General features: G+C 45.1%; 1 protein-coding gene across 1 annotated transcript in view; it reads right to left on the bottom strand.

Annotated features, from left to right (window-relative positions):
- Positions 1 to 15,887, bottom strand: part of LOC135368453 (PDZ and LIM domain protein Zasp-like) — a 36,326-nt gene extending 20,439 nt beyond the window's left edge. Inside the window, 7 exon segments of the mRNA XM_064601733.1 lie at positions 441 to 621; positions 2,233 to 2,318; positions 2,540 to 2,713; positions 4,749 to 4,865; positions 6,173 to 6,324; positions 15,658 to 15,692; positions 15,695 to 15,887. Coding sequence (XP_064457803.1) covers positions 441 to 621; positions 2,233 to 2,318; positions 2,540 to 2,713; positions 4,749 to 4,865; positions 6,173 to 6,324; positions 15,658 to 15,692; positions 15,695 to 15,764 — 815 coding nt within the window. The 5' untranslated portion in view covers positions 15,765 to 15,887.
- Positions 15,888 to 21,226: the final 5,339 nt, after the last annotated feature.

Here is a 21,226-nt window from a genome sequence, read left to right as displayed (position 1 = left end):
ACGCGATGCACTTTCCAACATGAACGTGGACTCTCGGAAAATGAATGTTCTATAGGACTCACAACGTTTCGAATCTGGATTCTAGTGCCTCCTTGTGTGCTGAATTACAAGTCATGGATGACTTCGGTAGGTGCCATACCCCAACCCATAAGTGTAAGTCCAGGATTCTATTACTACAAAAATGAATGAGGGGCTGTATTTTAGATGTGTTCATTTTCTGAGAGTTCACGTTCGAAGACAGCGGCGCGTGATACTGTTCCGTTCGAAGTGAGTCGCTGAAATGTGAGCGCGGTCTTTGCACGTTGGATCAGTGTACACCGGCACCGTGTCCGCGGTGGTCTAAGGTCCATTCCTGTCTCTGTCTTCCGCGTGGATTCTGCTGATATTCGCGAATATTGTAGGGCTTCTCCTCGCGAGTATACTCAAGGAATAATTCTTACACGATGAGCCTTCCACATTCAGCACATGTGTTGGGGGCTCCCACTGAGGTGTTTGGTGGAGCATCGGACGTCTTGGGGGCTTCGACATGGCGTAGGTTGACCATTCTAGTGGGCTCTGGCGTCGTGTTCACGGTGAGCGGGGCATGAACGTTCTGCACTCCAGGCGACTGCATGCTGGGATCTGTTTGAGGTTGAAAGTTGCGTTCAACAGAATGCGCTGCATTCGTGGAAAGTGTCTTTAAAGTATTCAGAGCTGCTGTGCTGTGCTTGCGTTTTCTTGGTTGTGTTCAGTGGTGCCGCGAGATTTTCGCAAAGAGTCATCCTGGCGTGCTTCGGCTGATCTGTTCTTTAAGATGTGATGATCCGGCGCATTGGTTTGGTGGTTGGATATCTATGGCCAGAGTTTTATAGCAAAATGAATAACCGCCACGTTAACGGGCGGTGCTCTCAGAGAGAGAGAGAGAGACTGCCGTTCTCCTCTCCCTGGGCATCTTTCACTCCCGGCCGCGTCGATGTGAACGGTCACGTGCCATGAAAGACCAGGAGGAACAATTGGGCGTAGGACCGCGCGTTATGACGTCAATGCAGTAAGGTGCGACGCGCTGAACAACTAATATCATTTTTAGTGTACGTGATAGGGATTCTGTCTCTCGTTCTGGGGTGTGCAGAAGTAATGCTTGAGTTTGAGTTTGATTTGGAATTTTCTGGTGCAAAGATATCTGGGATCATGCTGCGCCCAGAAGTAATGCGTTCAGTCCTCAATGGTGTTGATGAATTCCCAGTCTTTTGATGTGTTTTCCTCTCGCCGCCAACAAAATGCCATTGTTGCTGTTCTTCTTCTTTAATGAACTGCTACCACTGCACGAGCCATTCAGTGTTTCTAGTCGCATGTGTGTGTGTGTGTGTGTGTGTGTGTGTGTGTGTGTCTGTGTGTCTGTGTTTGAACTCTATCACTTCCAGCAACATAGGTTTAGTGCACCGTCTTGTTCCCGCTGAATTGCCTACCGTTGAACTCGCGGATGAATTCGTTGAGAATGTCACCTTATATCATTTCAATATGTATTGCTCTAAACTCTGTGTGGCACGTGCGGAATGATGATGAATGTGTGTAACAAGCAGAATACTATATAATCGGTCCTACAACATCACACCGGTACTTACCTCGAGAGCGTTGTTCCTCATGCATTGATCGGCAGCTGACTAAACTGATTACATACACCAACACAGACGGCTGTCAGTCGAACGTGTGCATCCTGTCCCCGTGTCTTTCATTGCCCAACGGTGTTTTATTTTACATACGTATATGCATGTTCCGAGCAGCAGCACGTTATGCGAGCTTAGGCACGATTAAGGAGGGGAATCCTCGTTCAGTCCGTGTTTTCAGCCATGCATATTTATAACTCCTTTTACGTAAGCATAATTATAAATCCCTCTACGCGCGTCTCCCACGGAGTATCCGTTGAAGGACAACGCGGATATGAAACTAACCAAACTGTAGACATTAGCTGAAGCGCGCATATCGCTAAGCAAGGCTAAAAAAAGTCTGACAAAGTTTTTCTTGTTGTATCAGAAGGATAGAGGACAGCCAGACTTACGAAGTTATTCCGACGGAAAGCGAAATTATTAGGGCTCGAGGTCGTGACGAGGAAGACCGCTTAAAACGCTTGCCATGCAAACAACCAACCTGTACCACTTGGTGGTGGAGGAAGCGTATCATCGTCAAGGGCTGCCTGTAGCCGTCTGAAAGCATGCGATTGTGTGTGGTCAACACCAGCGCATCCAGGGGATTCACCTTGGGGGCGCTTGTCTTGTTCCTGGACCATGCGCAGTACGGCGGAATCCTTGTTCAGCGGCTTGTCGTCTTTCATGAAGTTGATTCTAACAGGAGGAATTTCATTCACATTACAACTTGAAACGTTAAGATAGATGATGGAAAGCAACTGGGGAAGGAGTGGATATTCCTTGCATCTAGAGGTCTAGAACACCTGCTGCAGGATGCTTTGGTCAGCCGCGTTCCATCATTGTTCCTCACATTTGACACGACGGTTTGTGCTTTGTGGCGTCTACTATGCAGGTATCGTAATAGCAGTTCGTCTTACCCGACGGCTCCTGTGGTGAGAACTTCCGTTTGAGCAGCCAATGCGTTTGCGATGTTGTTCATGGAGTACAGGGGTGCAGGAGAGTTGTAGGGGTTGTGCACCAGGGCAGGGACCTTGGCACCGAAAGGCTTGGCTGCCGTGTTGTGGCCGGTTCCCACTGGCTTGTATGGCTGTCGTCGACAGCATTGTACTCGTGAAACACGTTCTCGTATAAAAATGCAGCTGGGGGCCGGTAAGCACTTATATCCAAGTAGTGTTTAAGTATGATTTCCAAGCTATCGCTGCGGAGTTATTATTAAACTTTCTCTTCGTATATCAGTCTATAGCAGTATAAGTTGTGAGCCACATTCTGGAAGTTCTCTTCCATAAATAAGAGAAAAAAAGCTGCATTTTTGGGCATTGTGCCAAACTAGTCTAAATAGCTCGTCGCGGCTTCATATAGCGCCGTCTTAGCGCCGATAAGCTTTTTGAAACGCTGTTAAATGTTTATTGAAAACCTTTTAATGTTTTGTGACAATACACTCTGCCGTAAAACATGTAGACATTAGATCTGAGTGTCAGGAAGCACATATGTCTAACCACCCTGAACTTGAAGCGCACAAGTGGAACTGCTGTTAGCCTTAGCCTCTTTGCCCACCCAACCGATCCAGCTGGAGTAACTTTCTTACTATCTAACTGGAGGCCTGTAAAACTCGTTAAAATTCCAACATCCCTGACTTCACTAACTAGTATATATTTGTTGTTGCTTGCCTAGCTCTATACGCCTCTGCGTGGTCCATTTGCCTTTGAACACATTCCTCTTCGCAGGCCTCATCCGAGCCTTCACCTCTGCGTTCGCAATTATAGAAGTCATTACGCATAAAAGCATCTGCGGAGGTGCGAGCGGATTGAAACTTCGCCAGATTTCGCTGATGAGTTTTTCGCACAGTCCTTTTTATTTATTTATTTATTTTTCTTTCTTTTTTTGCACAATTGAAGCTTCTCACGCGGGACAAAGATCCGCCCACTCGTCCAAAAGTAACACCCACTGATGTGGCCGTGATATACGGGATGTGTGTGGGGAATGGTATAGCACCTTTTCCTGCCAACAAATCTTCGCAGGTGTACTATAAATGAGGTGTATCCATCCACACCCTTGTGTGGTGTAGGCGTATAAGCACTCGGTGCGCCGCCTGTCAAGGCCTCATCCGTTCAAGCATGGACTCATTATTGTTGAAAGCCATGCGCTGGTCGATCCAATCTTTAACAGTGACTCGTAAGTTTGTGTTCGCTGTTGTTCTGTGTTCTGATAACGAGCTCTACGATCTTACGTAGTTGTATATGCGGCGATACTTTTTATAGAGCACGTACGCGGGTGTCCCAGCTGACGTGCGCAGAGATTTCAAAAGAGACTGAGCTCTCTACGCAAATGAAACCAGCTGAATGTGGTTATTGCAGTCGTGTATCGTAGTCGCCAGTGTTTTTCGTTGTGCCCAATTAATTAAATAAGACTAATTAGCTAAGTTTTAATGTATTGGTTGAAGGGCCGAGGTGTTAACTCAAAAGTTGCAAAGCCCTTTGAGGCACACCCGATCGAGATGCTTCCAACCAAGTACGCTTTGTGTGATTTTTTTTCTTTTTGTCTAAAAGGAAAACCTGCGAAGAACCAAAAATACCATGTGACAACGCGTGCTGCAGTCGCGGCGCACGAGGGCGTTGTCACGTGCTGTTTTTGTTTGTTAGTAGTTTTACCGTAAGTGACGATAATGCAAATCTGGATAAAAACGGGTTTTACCGGATTTAATCCCAAGACACCAGTACAAAATGCAAAGCTACAATCTTTCGGTGAACTTTGTTTGGACCATGATAGTCTTATAGTGTCTCATGTTTGACTTATGTAGCTCAACCGTGCACGGCCTTGTAGTTCAGATATATATATATATTTTTCGCTACCACGCACATACACACACATAGAAAATATGCTTTGAGCATTAGTGTTCACCGGGTTTCCTTAACGATGTCCAAACAACACCACATAGCCACCACTTTTCTTATGGTGCAATTCAGCTTACTTTACGTCACCCACGGGGATTTCGCGCCCAATAGCAAGGACGTTGAAGTATCAAGGGTTCTTTGAAGCGGAGATGCAATACCATTATGATTCGTGGTCGACGCGAACACCTAAAATTATGTCAATTTTCAGCTTAAGTATTATCAAGACGTACCCTGTTTGGTGGCGGCGAGTGAGGTCTTAGTCACAGGAGCCGGTTCGCCGTTGCTCAGGGGAGCTGGCCTAGGCAAGGAACCGACGGGAGTCACCTGGGGCTTCCATGTCATGCTAGCACCTCTGTGAGTAAACGGAAGGAAGGAACGGGCATGTTCAATCATGGTACTTTAGTGCCACAAATACAGGGACAGAAAACGAAGAAGGACACGGACGAACACTACAGGTGTGTACAACGTGCTACGAGCACTAAATGTACCACTCTGGGTCTTCATTATAAGTGTCAAGCTACGATCTATTCGGTTGTATGTTCCTATAATCCTGGATGTTTCGACACTGTCGATTTGCTCTGAATGAATTGTTGAATTGCAGTTGTCCAATTGTCTTCGAATTAAACGACTCATCGAGAAGAATCCGTTTTAGCCACGCTTTGACAATATACGTACTCCAAATATCCATGGTACGCCTGCTAAGACAACATTGTTAATGTGTCTATATGCACTGGTTATATATTGTTTAAAGAAAGCTGTAAATACAGGGTCCCACATTGGACGCACCGTTCGAAAGTGTTATTACGGCTGTATTTCTACAAGGTCTGTCGTCGAGCTCCGTATGGCTCATGTTTCGCGTGCACGGAGCGTGGTGCTTCCACATCGAAAAATAAAAAATAAAAAAATAAAACGACCCATCTGTTCTTGGTTACGTAGGAGCAACACATTTTGATCCAAGTCGTATTTACATATTTGCGTGCGCTCAATGAGAATGCAACGACTGGTTACTTTTTCATATTGTCAAGGCTTTTGGCCGCGACACGATGTCTATCGCAGCTATATCTGCTCAGCAACAGCAAAATGCATATATGACGAATGTTTTGGAAGTCATGTTGTTTGTTTTCCAACAAAGACCATCCTTGTATTTGTGAATGAAGGCAATTCTTTCTGTGCAATCAGGCTGGTTAATTAGTAATCCACATGTGCAACTTCTCACCCTTAATGTGAGTTTCTTGCACAGACTCAATTCCTGTTGCTTGTGAAATTGTCGTGGGCGGTAATTACAGTGCTACAGTGACTCTATCGTATGCGTCTCTGCTTCCAAGGATGCGACAAACGGCTTTGGACAATGGCTTGCCTTGGATTGTATTGGATAAATAAAAGAAAAATATGCAAATGGTGGTTCCAGCAAAGCGGAGCCGCCTGCTGCGAAGTCGGTAGAGAAACGAAAAGGGGGAAGACAGGATATAGGGTAAAAAAAAAGAGTAAATAAGAGTGATAGGTAGCTGATAAAAAGGTGTGTACGTAGTCAGGGAAGTTCCACTCGGTCCCGCAGAGTCCGTTATGTTTCAAAACTCGTTCGTCTTCTCTGCTGGCTCTACACTGCACACGTTCACATGGACATCCTAATAACGTGAAGGCTGTGCACAAGTGTATTACCTCTGCACGCTGAGCTCGAGGTAGTTTCCGGCTCTGACGATGGTATCCTGGGCTTCCTTGTGCCTGAGGTCGTCCGTGGACTTTCCCTGGATGCGAATGAGGGCGTCTCCTGTCTGCAGTCCCGCCTTCTCTGCCAGGCTACCAGGATTCACCTGCATAGGAAGTCACCATCATTATGACCTCATATCGCCAAGGGCTGGCTGTAGTGCTGAAGTTTAGAAGGAATTGCGGTGTTTTCCCTTGGTTTTCCTCAGACACGGGGGGATGGGGGGAGGGGGCTTTCATGACATTCCTTGAATGGAAACGGCTATTCACAAAATCATTTTTATTCATTTTTTTAGACAATCAACATAGAAATATGAAAGGAATTCCGATGAACGCAGCATGCCGATCAGTTGTGCTGAATGCACCGTGTTTAGCGTTCCCCACTACCCGTATAGGTCTGAATTTGCATGACGTTTCGGAACTACGATTTCGGAATTGTTTCGCAATTTTCCCTAAGTGACGATAAAGCGAACCGGAAATTATACACGAATATTATCTTGTTTCACCCTAAAACACGAAGCTACAGTGTTGTAGGCTCTCCACACCCGCCACTGCCCTCCCCCCCCTTTTTTTTTTGTTCGTCACGTAGCTGCCCCTTCGCTCGACTCATTTGACCCGTGGTGAGACAGAGCTTCTTTCGCTAGTCGTCCCCTTCCACGAATCCCGATTATTATTTCTTTGTATATCATCACATAAACCCTCATCCGCTCGGCATACCGGCGCGCTATACAGCCGGAAATATGCGGTCTACTCTCCGGGGGGAAAGGAGGCCGCCGATGATTCATCGCGGGAGAGATGCCGACGAATAAGCGCTGCCAGAATCCGATTTTAGGATTCCTCTCTGTCAATAGGTAAGCTTGTTCCGTGAATCCGACTCCGACGCGCGCGTGCTGACACAAATCCCACAACTCGCAAAAGATTTACGAAAACTTTTTTTGTTAACCTGAAAGGAGGCTATTCAGCAAATTTTGTTGTTGCTGGTTTTGAGACATGCGAACACTGATTCAGTACTGCCTTACGGCTACTAGCTGTGTCAACCAGCTCAATAGCTACTAACGGTGTCAAACGTTATGTGGGAAGATCCTCTGGAATCTGTTTCATTTTGTCTATATCTTCTTGCATCGTCACTTTCTTACACTTTTCTTCTTTTTTTTTTCCTTTGCCGACAGAGATGTAACATGGGGATATTTATTATCACGTTAACACATATGACAATATTCCTCGTTGCCAAGGGCCTCTCATGCGATGAACCTCACTTTCTCCAAAGCACGTTACACTTACCTACGCGTTTACTCTTTGCGTAAATTTTGAGAACATGTTTAGGAACACAAACATCAATTAAAGCCCCAAACCTTATCATTCTGCTGAGTGTATCGTGTTGAACTATAGCCCTTACACTCACATCCGAACCACGTCCAGACACGAGCTGAGAATTTCTTCCACTTGAATGGTGCTTGACATGAGCCAGAATACGCGTGTTTCTTTTATGCAATTACAGCAACAAACAAAGCTTAGCTGCCAACATAAAACTGCAGTATTAACAACATTTTTACTGTATTTTCGGCACAATTTACGAAGGCTGTACCTGTGTGCTAGCCATTTACGAATATACCCGCAAGGTACTAGAATGTCCACGGCACGGGAGGACTGCTTCTCATCTGTGTGCAGGAGAGATCATGTCCTACATCTAGGATGCCTAGGGAGTGACTTTTTTTGGGTTAAACTCGATTCCGCCCGGTTATTCCGCCCCCCCCCCCCAACCCAGAACTGACCTCGGACTAATTCGGGCTAAACCCGACTTTCTCACCGAATTGCGTTCACTATGAAATCCTCAAGTGACGTTTCCACTGAAGACGCGCAACGGTCGCCAAGTGTAACACATGTAAGGATGGCTCACTTACATTCCCAGAAATACACCCATGTGTTCAGCACTGTCTATGCCTTCGGGGATTACCCCTGGTAGGCCACACACAAAAAGAAAAAAAAAGAAAAAAAAAAACGAAAAGAAAAACGGAAAGGACTCAGTAGACAAGAGGAGAAAGAAAACACCCCATATACCCGAAGCACAACTAATCGTCCGATTTCTCCCCGAATTACAGATTTTAAAATAACGCCCGATTTTTACCCCACGAATCTGAGAAAGGCATTTATAACCCGAAAGAAAAGTCACTCCCTACCTATACTGTGTACACACACTCCTCTCCCGCCTCTTCCATTCAAGGTGCTTCCGCATGGATTCGCCGGATGAATGGCGTCAGACAAAAGGACATCCTTAAAGTGTATGCCGATAGCTGCCGTCTCACTCGAAGCTTCCGTCCGCGACATTTCCAGGAAGTTTCGCCAAGTGCGTTTCGTAGGCGTTCGATCTTGCAACACCAAATCGAACTCGAGCAAAAGTCGATTTTTCATAAAGCTGCATGGGAGTGAAAATAATACGAAAGAAAAACGAGGGCGAAGCACTGGACAAAATTAGTGCCTCATTTATTATATATTTGTTCTTAGTTTCACGTTAGCGCCGCGAAGCAGCTGTGGCTATGAGCGGCGTACAGATGTGGACAGATGGAGAGAGGGCAGCAGAAGGAGTGGGCGACAGGGGGATAGTATGCGTCCTGGGCCGACTTCAGGGTAAACTGCGCCGACATTCGTCTGGCAAGTCTTCGGAAAAGCCAGGGAAAAACCTCAGACAGCACAGCCGGTTGTAGGATTCGAACCCACCACCTCTCAGTCTCATCACGCCTTAACCCGATCGGCCATGCCGCTGTTTATATATTTAGCGTTTTACATTTCACAGGTAGATGAAAGGATGTACCAAAGTCAGGACAGGATGTAAGCTGCTTATAAGAAGAAAAAAAATGATGGGCAGCACAAGTAGCAGACATCCGCTGCTGACAGCTTTGCATGGAAGACGAAATAATGGCTATGCCCACCTCCTGTGACGTCACTGAGGGCTGACTTATTAACGCTTACGTCTCGGGAACACCGGATACGAATATCGTCTCTTTTCGTTTTATGTGTTTTTGGGAAACGTAAGAGAAACGACACCTCCAGGGTACGTATCTGCAGCACGACAGTGTGCGGTTTGGCAGACAGACGCCAGGCACGCGGACAATCTTCCAATGCCTGCAGAATCTTGGCGCGCTCCTCCGGTTATTCTAAATTTACTGGAGCACAGGAATAGCTCGGACGATGTGCAGACGTACTTGAATGTGGTTGAGTTTGAGGACGAACAGGATATCAGTCACCGTATACGAAGCTCCGGCTGGTGCTCAAAGGATGACTGCTGTTGGATGACCCGCGAACGAGAATATGCTCTTTAAAATTCGAATTTAAAAAAAAACTTTTTTTTTTGAAAATTCCTTTCTCGTACATCTAGTTGTTTCGTAGCTCATCGTCGAAATCTCAAAACTCGACTATCTCATTGGGGGCTAGATTGGTACGTTGATATCGGGACAGACAAAGTATTTTGAGTCTTTGGCGCTTGAGTTTTTCCAGTCCTTACGTGATGTTTTGTCATGCAGTGTGTCTTCGAAGTCAGTACCTTCTCCTGATACCTTTTTTTTCCCTACTCCGTCACCTAAATAAACACACAGGCATATACTATAAGTGCTATGAAGTAGCTGGCATCCGTGGGCTCCCTGTGAGCCGCGTTTCTTTTTATTTATTTATTTATTTTTTAATTTTCTTTCTTTTTATTTTTTAAGGAATAGCAAGCCGGCGTGCTGCATGGCTGACCGTTCCCTTTCCTTTTTTTTCTGCAATAAATCCCCCCCCCCCCCCGTGTTAATAGAGCAGACATCTCTTGTTTTTCTAATTTCAATTGAGTTCAAGTTCAATTCATTTAGCCTGTCATGTCATACTTGATCTTCCTTTTTGTTTCGCTTTTGGGAATACATCATCCTAACCGTTTCCTTCTTTTTTGTCAGCATTAAACACATCCCTCCCCCCCCCCCCCCCCCTTGTCATGTAACAGGGGACGATAGTAGGGAGACGAAAAATGGTGAGAGATGACGGTGGCCGTGACGAAATTCAAATAAACTAGGAAAGAGCCAATGAGGAATTGCACTGTAAATTGGGCGTTGGAGGTTCATGTGTCTATGTACCCCATCGATGGAGCTCGCGTCGGAAGATTCTCATTGGTTGGGTCCGTTAGACAAAAAAAAAGCTGTATTGGGGCGAACGCTTCCTGTGTAGAGATCCCGAGAATTGATCGTGTAAACAAGAGGCCCCAGACATCCAGTCATAACAGATGGTCATTATGCATACCCATGCGTTTCCTGGCCCCGATCTTCTGGTTTCGCAAGCAGGGTCACGTCAGGCAGCTCTGGCGTTCCATCATGGGAAACATTGAAATATATGGGAAAGGTATCAGCTGGTATGGAAGTCTGATCACTTCTTCTCCCTTGGGGGGTTTGTGTACGTGAATGCAGCCTTTCACTTCCTCGATTAAAGAAAACAGGAAGGACGGTAAAAAAGAGCGATCAGAAATGTTTCCCTCTACAGAAAATTGTTTCCCTCTGTCTCCTCCACCTTATGTATTTGTGTATACAATTTGTGTATAAAATAACACCAATCAGTCAATCAAATAACAGCGAACTTTTGTCTCACGAGGCCGATGGTGCAGGGCTTCGCGGGTTGGAATCATTCCGGAATCATTCCAGTTTTATCAGAGCCCCGAATGGAATTGACAGTGTATTGCGAAAGCTGTCCTAGGAATGGAATGGGAATGGCATTATGCATTTTTTCGCAGGAATGAAATTGGAATGGAATGGTCTAGGTGCCCGGATGTTGATGTGGCAAAAAAAATAAATATAATAATAATAGGGAGAGTTGAATTCGTCACACGACACGACCCCGGAGTAGTCTAGGTTCGACCCGCTGTTTTCTGCCCTCGCGGAATGGAAAGGAATGGAATGGGCTTGTCAAGCCATTCTAGGAGTGGGAATTGACCATATCTTTTCATTCCGAGGAACTGAAAGAATGGAATTATCACACACCTACATTCCTCAAAATGGAATTGCAATGGAATGAGTGACCCCATTCCGCAACCTTGTCAGGAGCAGGAGGCACGGCATTGGAGCCGTTGAACCATTTCAAATATCGTTACCGTATCATAAAATAGACCACAATTACATTGAGCGCTTTAGAAAGCATCATCTCATATATGTGGATGTTCTTTCATAAATTGTCCTTTCATGCATTCACTCACAGTAGGCCGTGCCATATGTTGCATCGGCAACTGTGAATAAAGTGCAAGCAAACTGCATGAAAGGTCGTGGACACTCTGAAACGAAGATCCGTCCAACGAGCTTTTCCTCACTGACTTTTATGGCTCTAATGCAGATTTTGGAACCTGGTATAGGATTGAATTGGATCGATTATTTTCTACCTCGAGCTGGAAGAAGCTACAGAAGGGTTCGGTTGTCCTATATAGAACGATATAGAATTACATGGAACGAATAAAAATGGAGGAGGTGCATTCAGCTACGTATTGTCAAACAAGAAGGAGGAACCTGAACTTCAGGAAATGGCAACAAATTATGTCCTTGTTCAACCGTTTTGATTCCAAAGGTCAAAAAGAGAAACTCGAAACTCAAAAGTCAAAACTCCAAAAGTCCAAAAAGTGGTGTGACACATACAGCCGGTATACAATTATAACAGTAATGACCCTGTACGTCCGTGTTGATCGTACAACGCGATATCAGCAACCTCAGAGCCCTCACAATATCACACACAAGATTGGGAAACTTCAAAGAAATCCTCGAGTCTAATGTCGAGAGTTTTTGGATTCGATATGATCTCTTACCTTTTCCATCTATTGATACGTAGCAACGAACTAACAAATTACAGATTGCAACTGCCTGTGATGCAGCAGTATGTACAGTACGCCAGCAGTCTGCAAAGTTAGTGCTAGCCGACCAATATGTCGACGCTAACCCACGAAGGGCACCTGTTGCAGCATATAAACACCTGGTGAAAGATAATGAGGTCAAACTCAGGGAGGAGGTACCCACGTGGATGAGTGTTGAAAGGAGCAAAAAGAGCAAGGTTATTTTCAAATGTTTGGAGGATGAACGACACACCCTTTAAACAAACGCTAAAAGCTCTCATCGCGTAGGACACCCGATGAGAGCTTTCGGCGTCTGTCACCTGTCTACCACCTCGCCTAGCGTAAGGAATAACACAAAGACAGAAACGTTGGAAGAACTAAGGCGCATTATAAAATCATGGAAGCCTTCTCTTTTGTAGTCCATTCCGTGAAACTTACCAACAAATGCAATTATCTTATCAAATATGCGATTACACGCTTCCTTAGAATACTAATAAGCACATGCATAATGTAAAAACCCCGAGACTAGGGAACACGAAGGGAAGACTTCGTGTTGTGTCCCTTCGTGTTCCCTAGTCTCGGGGGTTTTTATATTATGCATCATCTTCACCAGCTCGCTTGCTTCCTAGCCATTTTTTCATTACTATAAGCACTTTGACCTAATTGCGGGATTTTTTTTTTCAGCTATAGATATGTGTCACCAATGGTGCATAAAGTTGTTACAACGCGTGTAATAATCCCAGCTGAACTTAAAAAAAAATGTTCCGCTTACCCACAGAAAGGTTAGTTACTTTTTCCTTGTCCGCCTGGACACTGATCGACACATCGTGTTCTTTTTTCTTTCTTTGAGGAAGAGCAAACCGACAGTCTGCAGGCTAATCTCTCCACTTCGTAATAAACATATCCCCACCCTTCAATATTGCCTTGGATGATTCGTCTCGCACATTGACATTCTTCCAGTTATATATTTCTCTTGTTCCCAGCAAATTAAAGCAATGATATAGCAGTAGGTATCACACATAAAACTTTCCAAGGGGACAGAAACCCTATACACTATACATATCTGGTGTAATCTCGTCAACATTGGCAAGCAGTGCTCCCGTCTCATCTCATCTTCCAGCGAACTGTCGCAATTAAGCTGCTCTGCTCCATAGGCGTAGAACTAGCGTCAGGGGCCTTGACACATGAAGAATGTCGCCCATCTCACAACGTGATAACGACGTTGAAGTGTTTGTTTACATATACATAGAGCAGGAAGAAAAAGTGTGTGGCATGCATGCCACTGCCCTGCCCTGTCGCCCACATCCTTCCACCCATCGTTGATATGGATGGAAAAGGGCTCTCTCTGTTTTGATGCATGGTTGCCAACCCACATGGCAGGGGTTCTTGGTCGATTACTCACCGCCAGATGTGGCGGAGTAACGGCTCCAAATGGAGGGGCCCTCTCTCTGTGGGGCATTTCAGACCACGTGGATGGGCGTGTCGCGTTGCCTCAAGGTCAAGCAGCACTTCATTTATTTGTTCTGATTTGCATAAAGAGTCCAGAATTGATGACAAAGGAAGCCCAAGAATAATGCAAAGAAACTAATCACATGTTCTGGTTTCAACCACCGGTGTCGTCTGCTAAAGTGGTGCACCTTTGTTGCAGAAGACTGAATACTGATCCCGTCAGTTTCGAAACCGCATGCTTAATTTTTTTTGCGTTTTTTTTTAAATAATGCAATCAATTAATAACGACTCTCCTCTCGCAATCTGCGTCTTTGTATTCATTGCGTCTATCTTGCATGTCGTCTGCTTGCTTCGTTGCACGATTTGGTTGTGTGAATCAGCTGTGATTGGCTGGACTCTTAGTGATGACGTTACCCTAACAGGTTTACTTTCTGCGATGTTTCCTACCGCGTTAGCATAATAAACTGCACAAATTTTATTTCTTTTCGCAATTGTTCACTGGGGAACAACTACATTTCATCACAACGTGCATCCTGTTTCCTGGTAGCTACCCAGCATTAGTGACATGAATGACCCTGAGAAACCAACGACTCACGTCGAACGTACGCACGAACACGTACGAACACGACGCAACGCGTCATTTCAAATTGTTTATTGCACTACAAGTAGCGTTGTATTATCCATCCCTCAAGCTCGTCTTCAAAGTAACGAAAGCGGAACGAAAAGCATGGCGAAGTCCCGGATACGGAGGAATGCGCTCAGTCCCAAGTAGCAAAATAAAAGCCGACAAAGAGGAAGGAACAGAGTCCGAACAAGGAGCAGAGTCTTCCCAGCTGCCTCTCGTATGATATCCACTGCGCTTGTTATGGATGTAGGCTGATTATTTCCTCATGAAAGCTGTTTTGGAATGCTAACTGGCCTCAAGCGCATAATTTACGGGATAGAATGTATAGCTAGAGCTATATCTCTAGAGCTAGTACCGTTGGTCATGATGAGTAAAGTAGAGGTTTGGTTTGACAGTCTCTACCGTACAGGTGCAAAGTTGGCGCTCAAAGCCAGCTTGTGTGTACTTTCTAGCACTCGTAAGAAGCTGTGTTTTTGGGAGGACTGCCCTGTGTGGGTGCAGCTTGAAGGGGAGATTACATAGAGTACGTGTGCCTCGTCACATTATGATGTTGGCATACGGGAGACAACCGCCGCAGTACTCGAAACGACAGTCTTATCTTATCCTAGCTATACTTCACTGTCGTAAGGAGGTCGTCAAAATACCGCACGACATACTTCTCTACGCGTATTCTACCCATTCTTCTCCATCAGACAACGAAGAGTATCTCTAACTTTGCGCGCCATTGCTCCAGCACAACGCCAATTGCACTGTATTGTATGTGAAGACACATTCTCGTTCGTGGTTGAGGAAAAAGCAGAAATGCTCGAAGAAACAAGGACACAGATTACTTAGGTCTCACATGCAGTTACAGGTCGTTCTTGCACGAATCCCCATGCACGGTCAAGTTAATGTTCTTTATAGCGTTGTTCCTTGTTGTCGATAAACCCTCAGCTTGCAACAACGTGTGCGTACACATGCACGCGTTTAACATCGGCTGAGACAGAAGCAGAAAGGAATTGATGAATTCGTATCCCTTCGAATTCAAAAATAGTAACGCCCTGCAGAGTTACGGAGGGGGAAAGGAAAATGATGCTGGAAGGAAAGGAAAAAAAGGAGAGATTTCTGAATGTGGTTCACGAACTGCCACAGGGGTTGCTACAGACATGATTGGACCCACATGGGACATACGTAACTTCCGCGCGTTGATGGCTCGAGTTTTTATTTCCCCAGAAAATCCTGGACATGTAGAATCAACGCACTTAAGCTGACGATGCAAACAACGCAGACACACAGCGCATTATAGCATAGCTAGGATCACCCCTCCCATGGCTTTCCCAGGTCTTAAGGTGGACTTTAGCATCCCACTTCATAAGTGCGCCAGCAAAACAAACCAACCGCGAATGCGCAACAGACCATCTTGAGCGCTCCGTGCTACACTCACTAAATGAGACTTCCAACAATGCATTTCGAAGGACCTCTCAATCGTAACATCGTAATCGTTGGTCCCTCCGCATCTCCCGACGCAATTTTCTCCCCGAATGAACGAAAAACGCTTACTCGTTGCAGAGAGAGCGGGTATCCAAATCCTTTACACCTGCCAGGCGAAATCCCCAGGAGGTGGCATCACCCCTTTGAAGCTTGACGGTGATCACCTTGTCTGCCATAGCTGTCCCGGTGCTTATTGCTGAGACACCACCAGGTCCAACACAACAGGGAGACGAAGCGCGCGGCGGGCGACTCGCTCGCCTGGCTGTCGAGTGAACAAGGAGGGCTGGGGGGTGCGAGGAGGTGTTCCGTGTGCAGACTCAGGATGAGGAGCTCTTCCGGCCGTTTTTCTTCTTCTGTTTACCGTTCACTAGCATTCCAAAGTGGTAACTGAGCAGGCGGATATTGTAACAATGTAATAAACGGGGGGTCGCCACACGACAACGTGGAATTGATCTCGCGCTACTGGTAGGATGAGAGTGACAGTTCCAGTTTCTCGGTTCCTGGACGGTTTTTGAAGTTTGATCAGGATAGCTGCATATGTTTTTGTTTTACTTTTTCTGTTTCTTGGCAGTTTTCTCTGATGTGGGAGCTAATATATGAAACAAACCTGAAATCAATCAATCAATCAATCTGTATATTCCTTTCTATATCCAACCTAACCTAACCCAACCTAGCCTAGCCTAACCCAACCGAACCTAACTTAACCCAACCTAATCTTTGCATATATGTGCTCTACGTATAGAGGCATCTGCTCTCTGTGGTAATGAATGCCGAAAACATGAAAATTTCGAAAGCTGTATCAATAATAGCGAAACGTCGCTAGTGTACCAAGGAAGCATAAAGAAATAAGCCACAATAAAACAATAAGCAAATATATAGCAAGCGAAATACGTGAGGCAACTTAAGAACTAAAATTTCTCTGTTTCAAGTGATTTTCTCGATTCTTGAGTTTTTTTCCCCTATATATGTGTTTTGTTGTATTTTTTATTCTTTCGTTGTAATTTATGTTATGCCGTACGCAGTAAAAGAAATGGAGGGAGTAACTCCGATTCCCTGAAGCCCCTTCCCTCAAGTATATTTAATTAACCCATCGGCGTACATTGTAATTAATCAAAAAGAGGCGAGTTTGACTCCGGGTTACGCTGTATTCATTGTATTCTTTCGCAACTGTCGGCGCGGCTTCTCTGCGCATTCCTGTTGAAGGGCAAAAACAGGAACTCGTAGGCAACAAGCGTGGAGAGAGCCGTTCCGTGTAACCAGACGCAGATGGGAACAATGTCATCTTTTGTGTCGACCGCAGATTCCGTTCGCAATATGAGAATACGTCACCGGCCGCGTCATCCATGGCATCGCTGCGTCTTCTTTCGGCTCATGTCTAGGGTTGCCACCTTTCGGAGTGCAAAATACCGGCTGAGGGAGAGGAGGTGGAATAGAGGGAAAGGAGGAAATGTTCGCGGGAAAAGGAAAGTGGGTGAGGGGTGGAAAGTATACAGAGAGAGAGAGAGAAAGAACAAGCGTACTCGCTCAAGACAACAATGATAATAATAATGAATAACTAAGAAAACGACTGGTGACTACGGAGTTGGGTCTGTGCTCCAGATTTATTCAAGCTGTAGTGGAATGTTGAAAGGAAAACCCCGTAAAAACCCCTATGAATGGTGTTGAGCCACAAATACCGGCAAAAGGCTGCCGGTATCACCTTCCTACCGGCAACCGGCAGAGCGAGCAAATAACCGGCCCTGCCGGTATAATACCGGCCTGGTGGCAACCCTACTCATGTCCTGGACACATATTTGTTCCGGTTCACAGGATAGTAAGAGTTTTAATTCAAGGCTCTCTCACATTGCTTCTCTGAAATCGAAGCTGCTACGAAGACTGAGCAATTAACTTGCCAAAAAATAAGAAATAAGAAACAGTTTTTGTGAGATATCTACTACAGTTAAGCAGTGATCACGGTGCTGAAAATTTTTTTGTACTTTTCGTGTTTTGTTTTTTGCCACATTAACCAGCTCTTGCTCATTCCAAAACATATATGCCCTTGTTGTGTTTGTGCCGGAGTTGAAACAGAAAATACAAGGTTAACGAAAAGTAGAGCCGGAAATGACAAAATAATAATAATAATAATAACGTCTGCGCAATGCATACTCATTCGTACTTCCTAAAATAATACCCAGTAGGAAATAGCGGTGAGGAACAACAACAAAAAAAAGTAGCCAGAACATCTGTAGACATACCACAGAGAATGGAAGTTACAAACTTTGTGAACAAGGTTCGAAAGCCTTTATTTCTATTGCTATATGGGAGCAGTCGTTGGCATTAATTGTGACGGCTTGTTGTTACGCAGCTAAAAAGCTCCTTATAGGTAACAAGCTACAACGAACACAACATATACGTTTTTTTGACTCTCCACGGAGAAGATTCGTGCGCTACAACGCGCCGTTAATCTGCGACGTTTCGGCCCTGAACTTGACGGAAAGAATGATAGCTGGGAGCTACCTGGTGGCCAGAGGTGAAAAGGTGACGTCACCCGCACGTGTGCGTCATATTTACTTCTCCCGGCAAATATCCGTCTCGCAACCACGATTTCCGTTTCCCCTTCTTCTCCGTGCTGTTATCGATTCGGGCAGTTTGGGCTGGTAGTTATATCAATAGCGAGTTTGAGCAGATCGGAAGACCTTAGCGATAACACTTCGGAAAGCATGATAACTCAATCGCAGTTTCCTTTGGAGTGGCTTACATAAAGTTGTTTATCATTGATTGGACAGCTTCCTTTATCGTATCTTTGCGTAGTGTTGCCGATCTGTTGCAACTCCCGAGAGACACAGGAAAGCTTAGTACTCCCAACAACAACAGATAAATTACATGGGAAGTGAGGACATACTGGTGAGTAATAAAACAGTAAAAGACAGTAAACGAAACAACCACAACGTGTCAGATCAACAAAGAAGCGATAAACAACACACAGTACAGTCAAACTCCTTTACAGCGAACACCATTTTAACGAAAATACCACTACAGCAAATTTTTTTGCGGTCCCGCTGGAGCCCTATAGGTCCAATAATAGACATCCTTTTTAACGAAAATACCTTTACTGCAAATTTTTTTTTGCTGTCCCCTGAGTTTCGTTGTAAAGGACTTTGACTGTATAATTAAATAAAGGAAATGGGTTGCATGTTTTGAGCATTCTGCCAAACGCGATTAAGCGTGGTGGTGGTGGTGCGGTAGCTTTATAAGGTAATCTTCCGATGTTGATCGCTGATCTTCGGGCGCTCGCACTCTTCTGCTTCTTCTTCTTCTTCTTCTTCTTCCTCTCAAATGATGGCCGCGAGCCTCTTCGGTGCCCGCTGTAGCTTCTTCTCTCTCCGCGACCGTTACGGACGGACATACACGGCTGTCTACGTTATAGCGCTCTCGGTTCGGTTCTTCTTACTTTCATTTTAAAACGCTCAGTGTGCACGCATTTGATGGTCGTTTTTACACCTTCTCTTCATGTGGGATTGGACGTATCCACCATCTACCACTTCAACATTTCTGTGGGTCGAAACACGGGATTGTGATTCAGCCTGAGGAGAATATCGGTTTCCTGTTCGTGGCTGTTCCTCGCTGTGGGAGTGTTTGTGTCGGGGGGGTTGCTGTTTCTATTTTTGCGCCCTTCCCAAAACAGTCGTTGCGTCAGAGTGGATCGCTTTTCGCCTTGCCTCACTTGGAGTGGGCGACCGTGCATTGCTGGCCGGGCAAACGCCTCTCTCCGATGCCACTTGGCTGCAAGGCCTGGCCTCGCCGGTCATGTCACTATACAAAAAAACACGTGGTAAGGTCGCCGACACAAAATATCATGTTTTGCCCAACACTCTTTTCGGCACACCGACGACGGAGTTTGCAGAAGTTATACCTGAGTAGCAGTCTGCCCGCTGACGTCCCCTAGCGGTGAAATCGCTTTCTTTATCATAGTAGCGATTTTCTGGCATGGAATTCAATATTTTACCTTGCTTGACACACAACTATAGCTGAAGTTACGCAGCTGGACCAGGTAAGCTTGGCTACCGCTGGTCACCTTCGGGGTGCTATCTAATGGTGATGATGAGGAAGTAAAGTAAATATATATCGTATTCTTTAAGTAATTTGCAATGTAACTCATAGCTCTTTCGGAAGTTCAGCAGATGATGACGATGATGATAGGAGAAAGAAAATTAAAAAAAAAACATTGTGTAGCACACAAAAAGGCAAAGTTTCCACGTCTTTGTATTGGAGCAAGTTCTTCATCTCAACGAAATAAGAGTATACAACGAGATAAAGAGATACGTTATTAAAAAGGCTGCTTGATCAAGCAGGACGATATAATTGTTGCACAAAGAACAGCACGTATACCTGCTTGGCGGCGAAGGATCGAGAAAACAGTTCTTTAATTTACCGGAGAAAAAAAAACTGCTTTATGATACGTCCGCGTTCCTGACTACCTTGCTGTGCACCGCTGACGATTAGTATATTTGAAATCAATCTGTTTCTAACTGGAGCGGAACTCTGAATGTGACAGTTGTCTCAGGCCCACAGAGAGCACGCCATTCCGCAAAGAGTGCAGCGTATACACCTCAAGGACTCTTACGATCAATCAGTCAATTATTCTTCGGTCGGTTTCTCGTTGCAGGCTTAACTCTCATTACGCCTGCTTTTCATAAACCAACGGTTATCTATTTTGTTATTAGACAGCACTGACATCAGTAGCAGCCAACACGGCAATTCTCACAGGACTCATAGCCATTAGTGGCTCCTCGTTCTCGTCGCAATCCTTCTGCTGTCCGTATGTAGTGTCGTCTGCAACTTGCTGCTCTGCCATGAAGCACCAATTCGTTTCAGAAGTGTTAAAAACCACGACGCTATCCAGGCATAGGTGCTTTAAATTCTTGCAGCGTTTTTTTCCCAGCGAAAGTAGGGCTTATCTTTTCGTGATTCGGGGACGGAGCCGCTAAATATACCTTGCAGACGACACAAGCTCTCCTTCACAGAAGACACATTCCACGGGTGAAAGGTACAGATATACTTATAGCGCTTCACGTATACTTGTCCACAGGTGTGTACAAGGAAAGGAGGCCTTCACATCCGCCGATAAATAGGTAATAAAGTAATAGACAATAATACTCGTTATTTTGCACACAGACTGTGTCATCCTCAAGATGTTCTTGATGGTTGCAGAAGACATGACCTCCTTCCGACACAATATCGCGTAGCTGATATTTATTATACCTCTTGCCCTCTTTTACGGAACATGCTTGAATTAACGTGTCTTTCTTTTTTTTTTTTTTTTTTCTGCCATGTGTAGCCAACACTAGCGTGTTAATTGGTTACGTTGTCGCACTCGCCTCGGATGACATATTTCAGTGGCTCCGCAGTAGTACCCACGTTTCGTCAATGACCTTATAACATCACTGTGTGGAGCTCGCCAGCAATCAATCTGGCGTCGTCGTATACATCAGAAACGTAATCTTCTATAGCGTTAACAACTTGCACGATTTTAAAACCAACGTTTTGTGTCGTTAGGCAGCAACTTTCCCACACCCTGCTCCGCAAAAAGCGACAAGACGAATAATTGTACGTTTCCTTCACAGCGGAGGCATGTGAAATATTTGCGAAAGTGAGAGGA

Source organism: Ornithodoros turicata, chromosome 9 (assembly GCF_037126465.1).
Source record: "Ornithodoros turicata isolate Travis chromosome 9, ASM3712646v1, whole genome shotgun sequence".
Lineage (NCBI taxonomy): Eukaryota > Metazoa > Arthropoda > Arachnida > Ixodida > Argasidae > Ornithodoros > Ornithodoros turicata.
The sequence above is the reverse complement of the archived record's forward strand: the minus strand, read 5'-3'. Positions and strand labels throughout refer to the sequence as shown.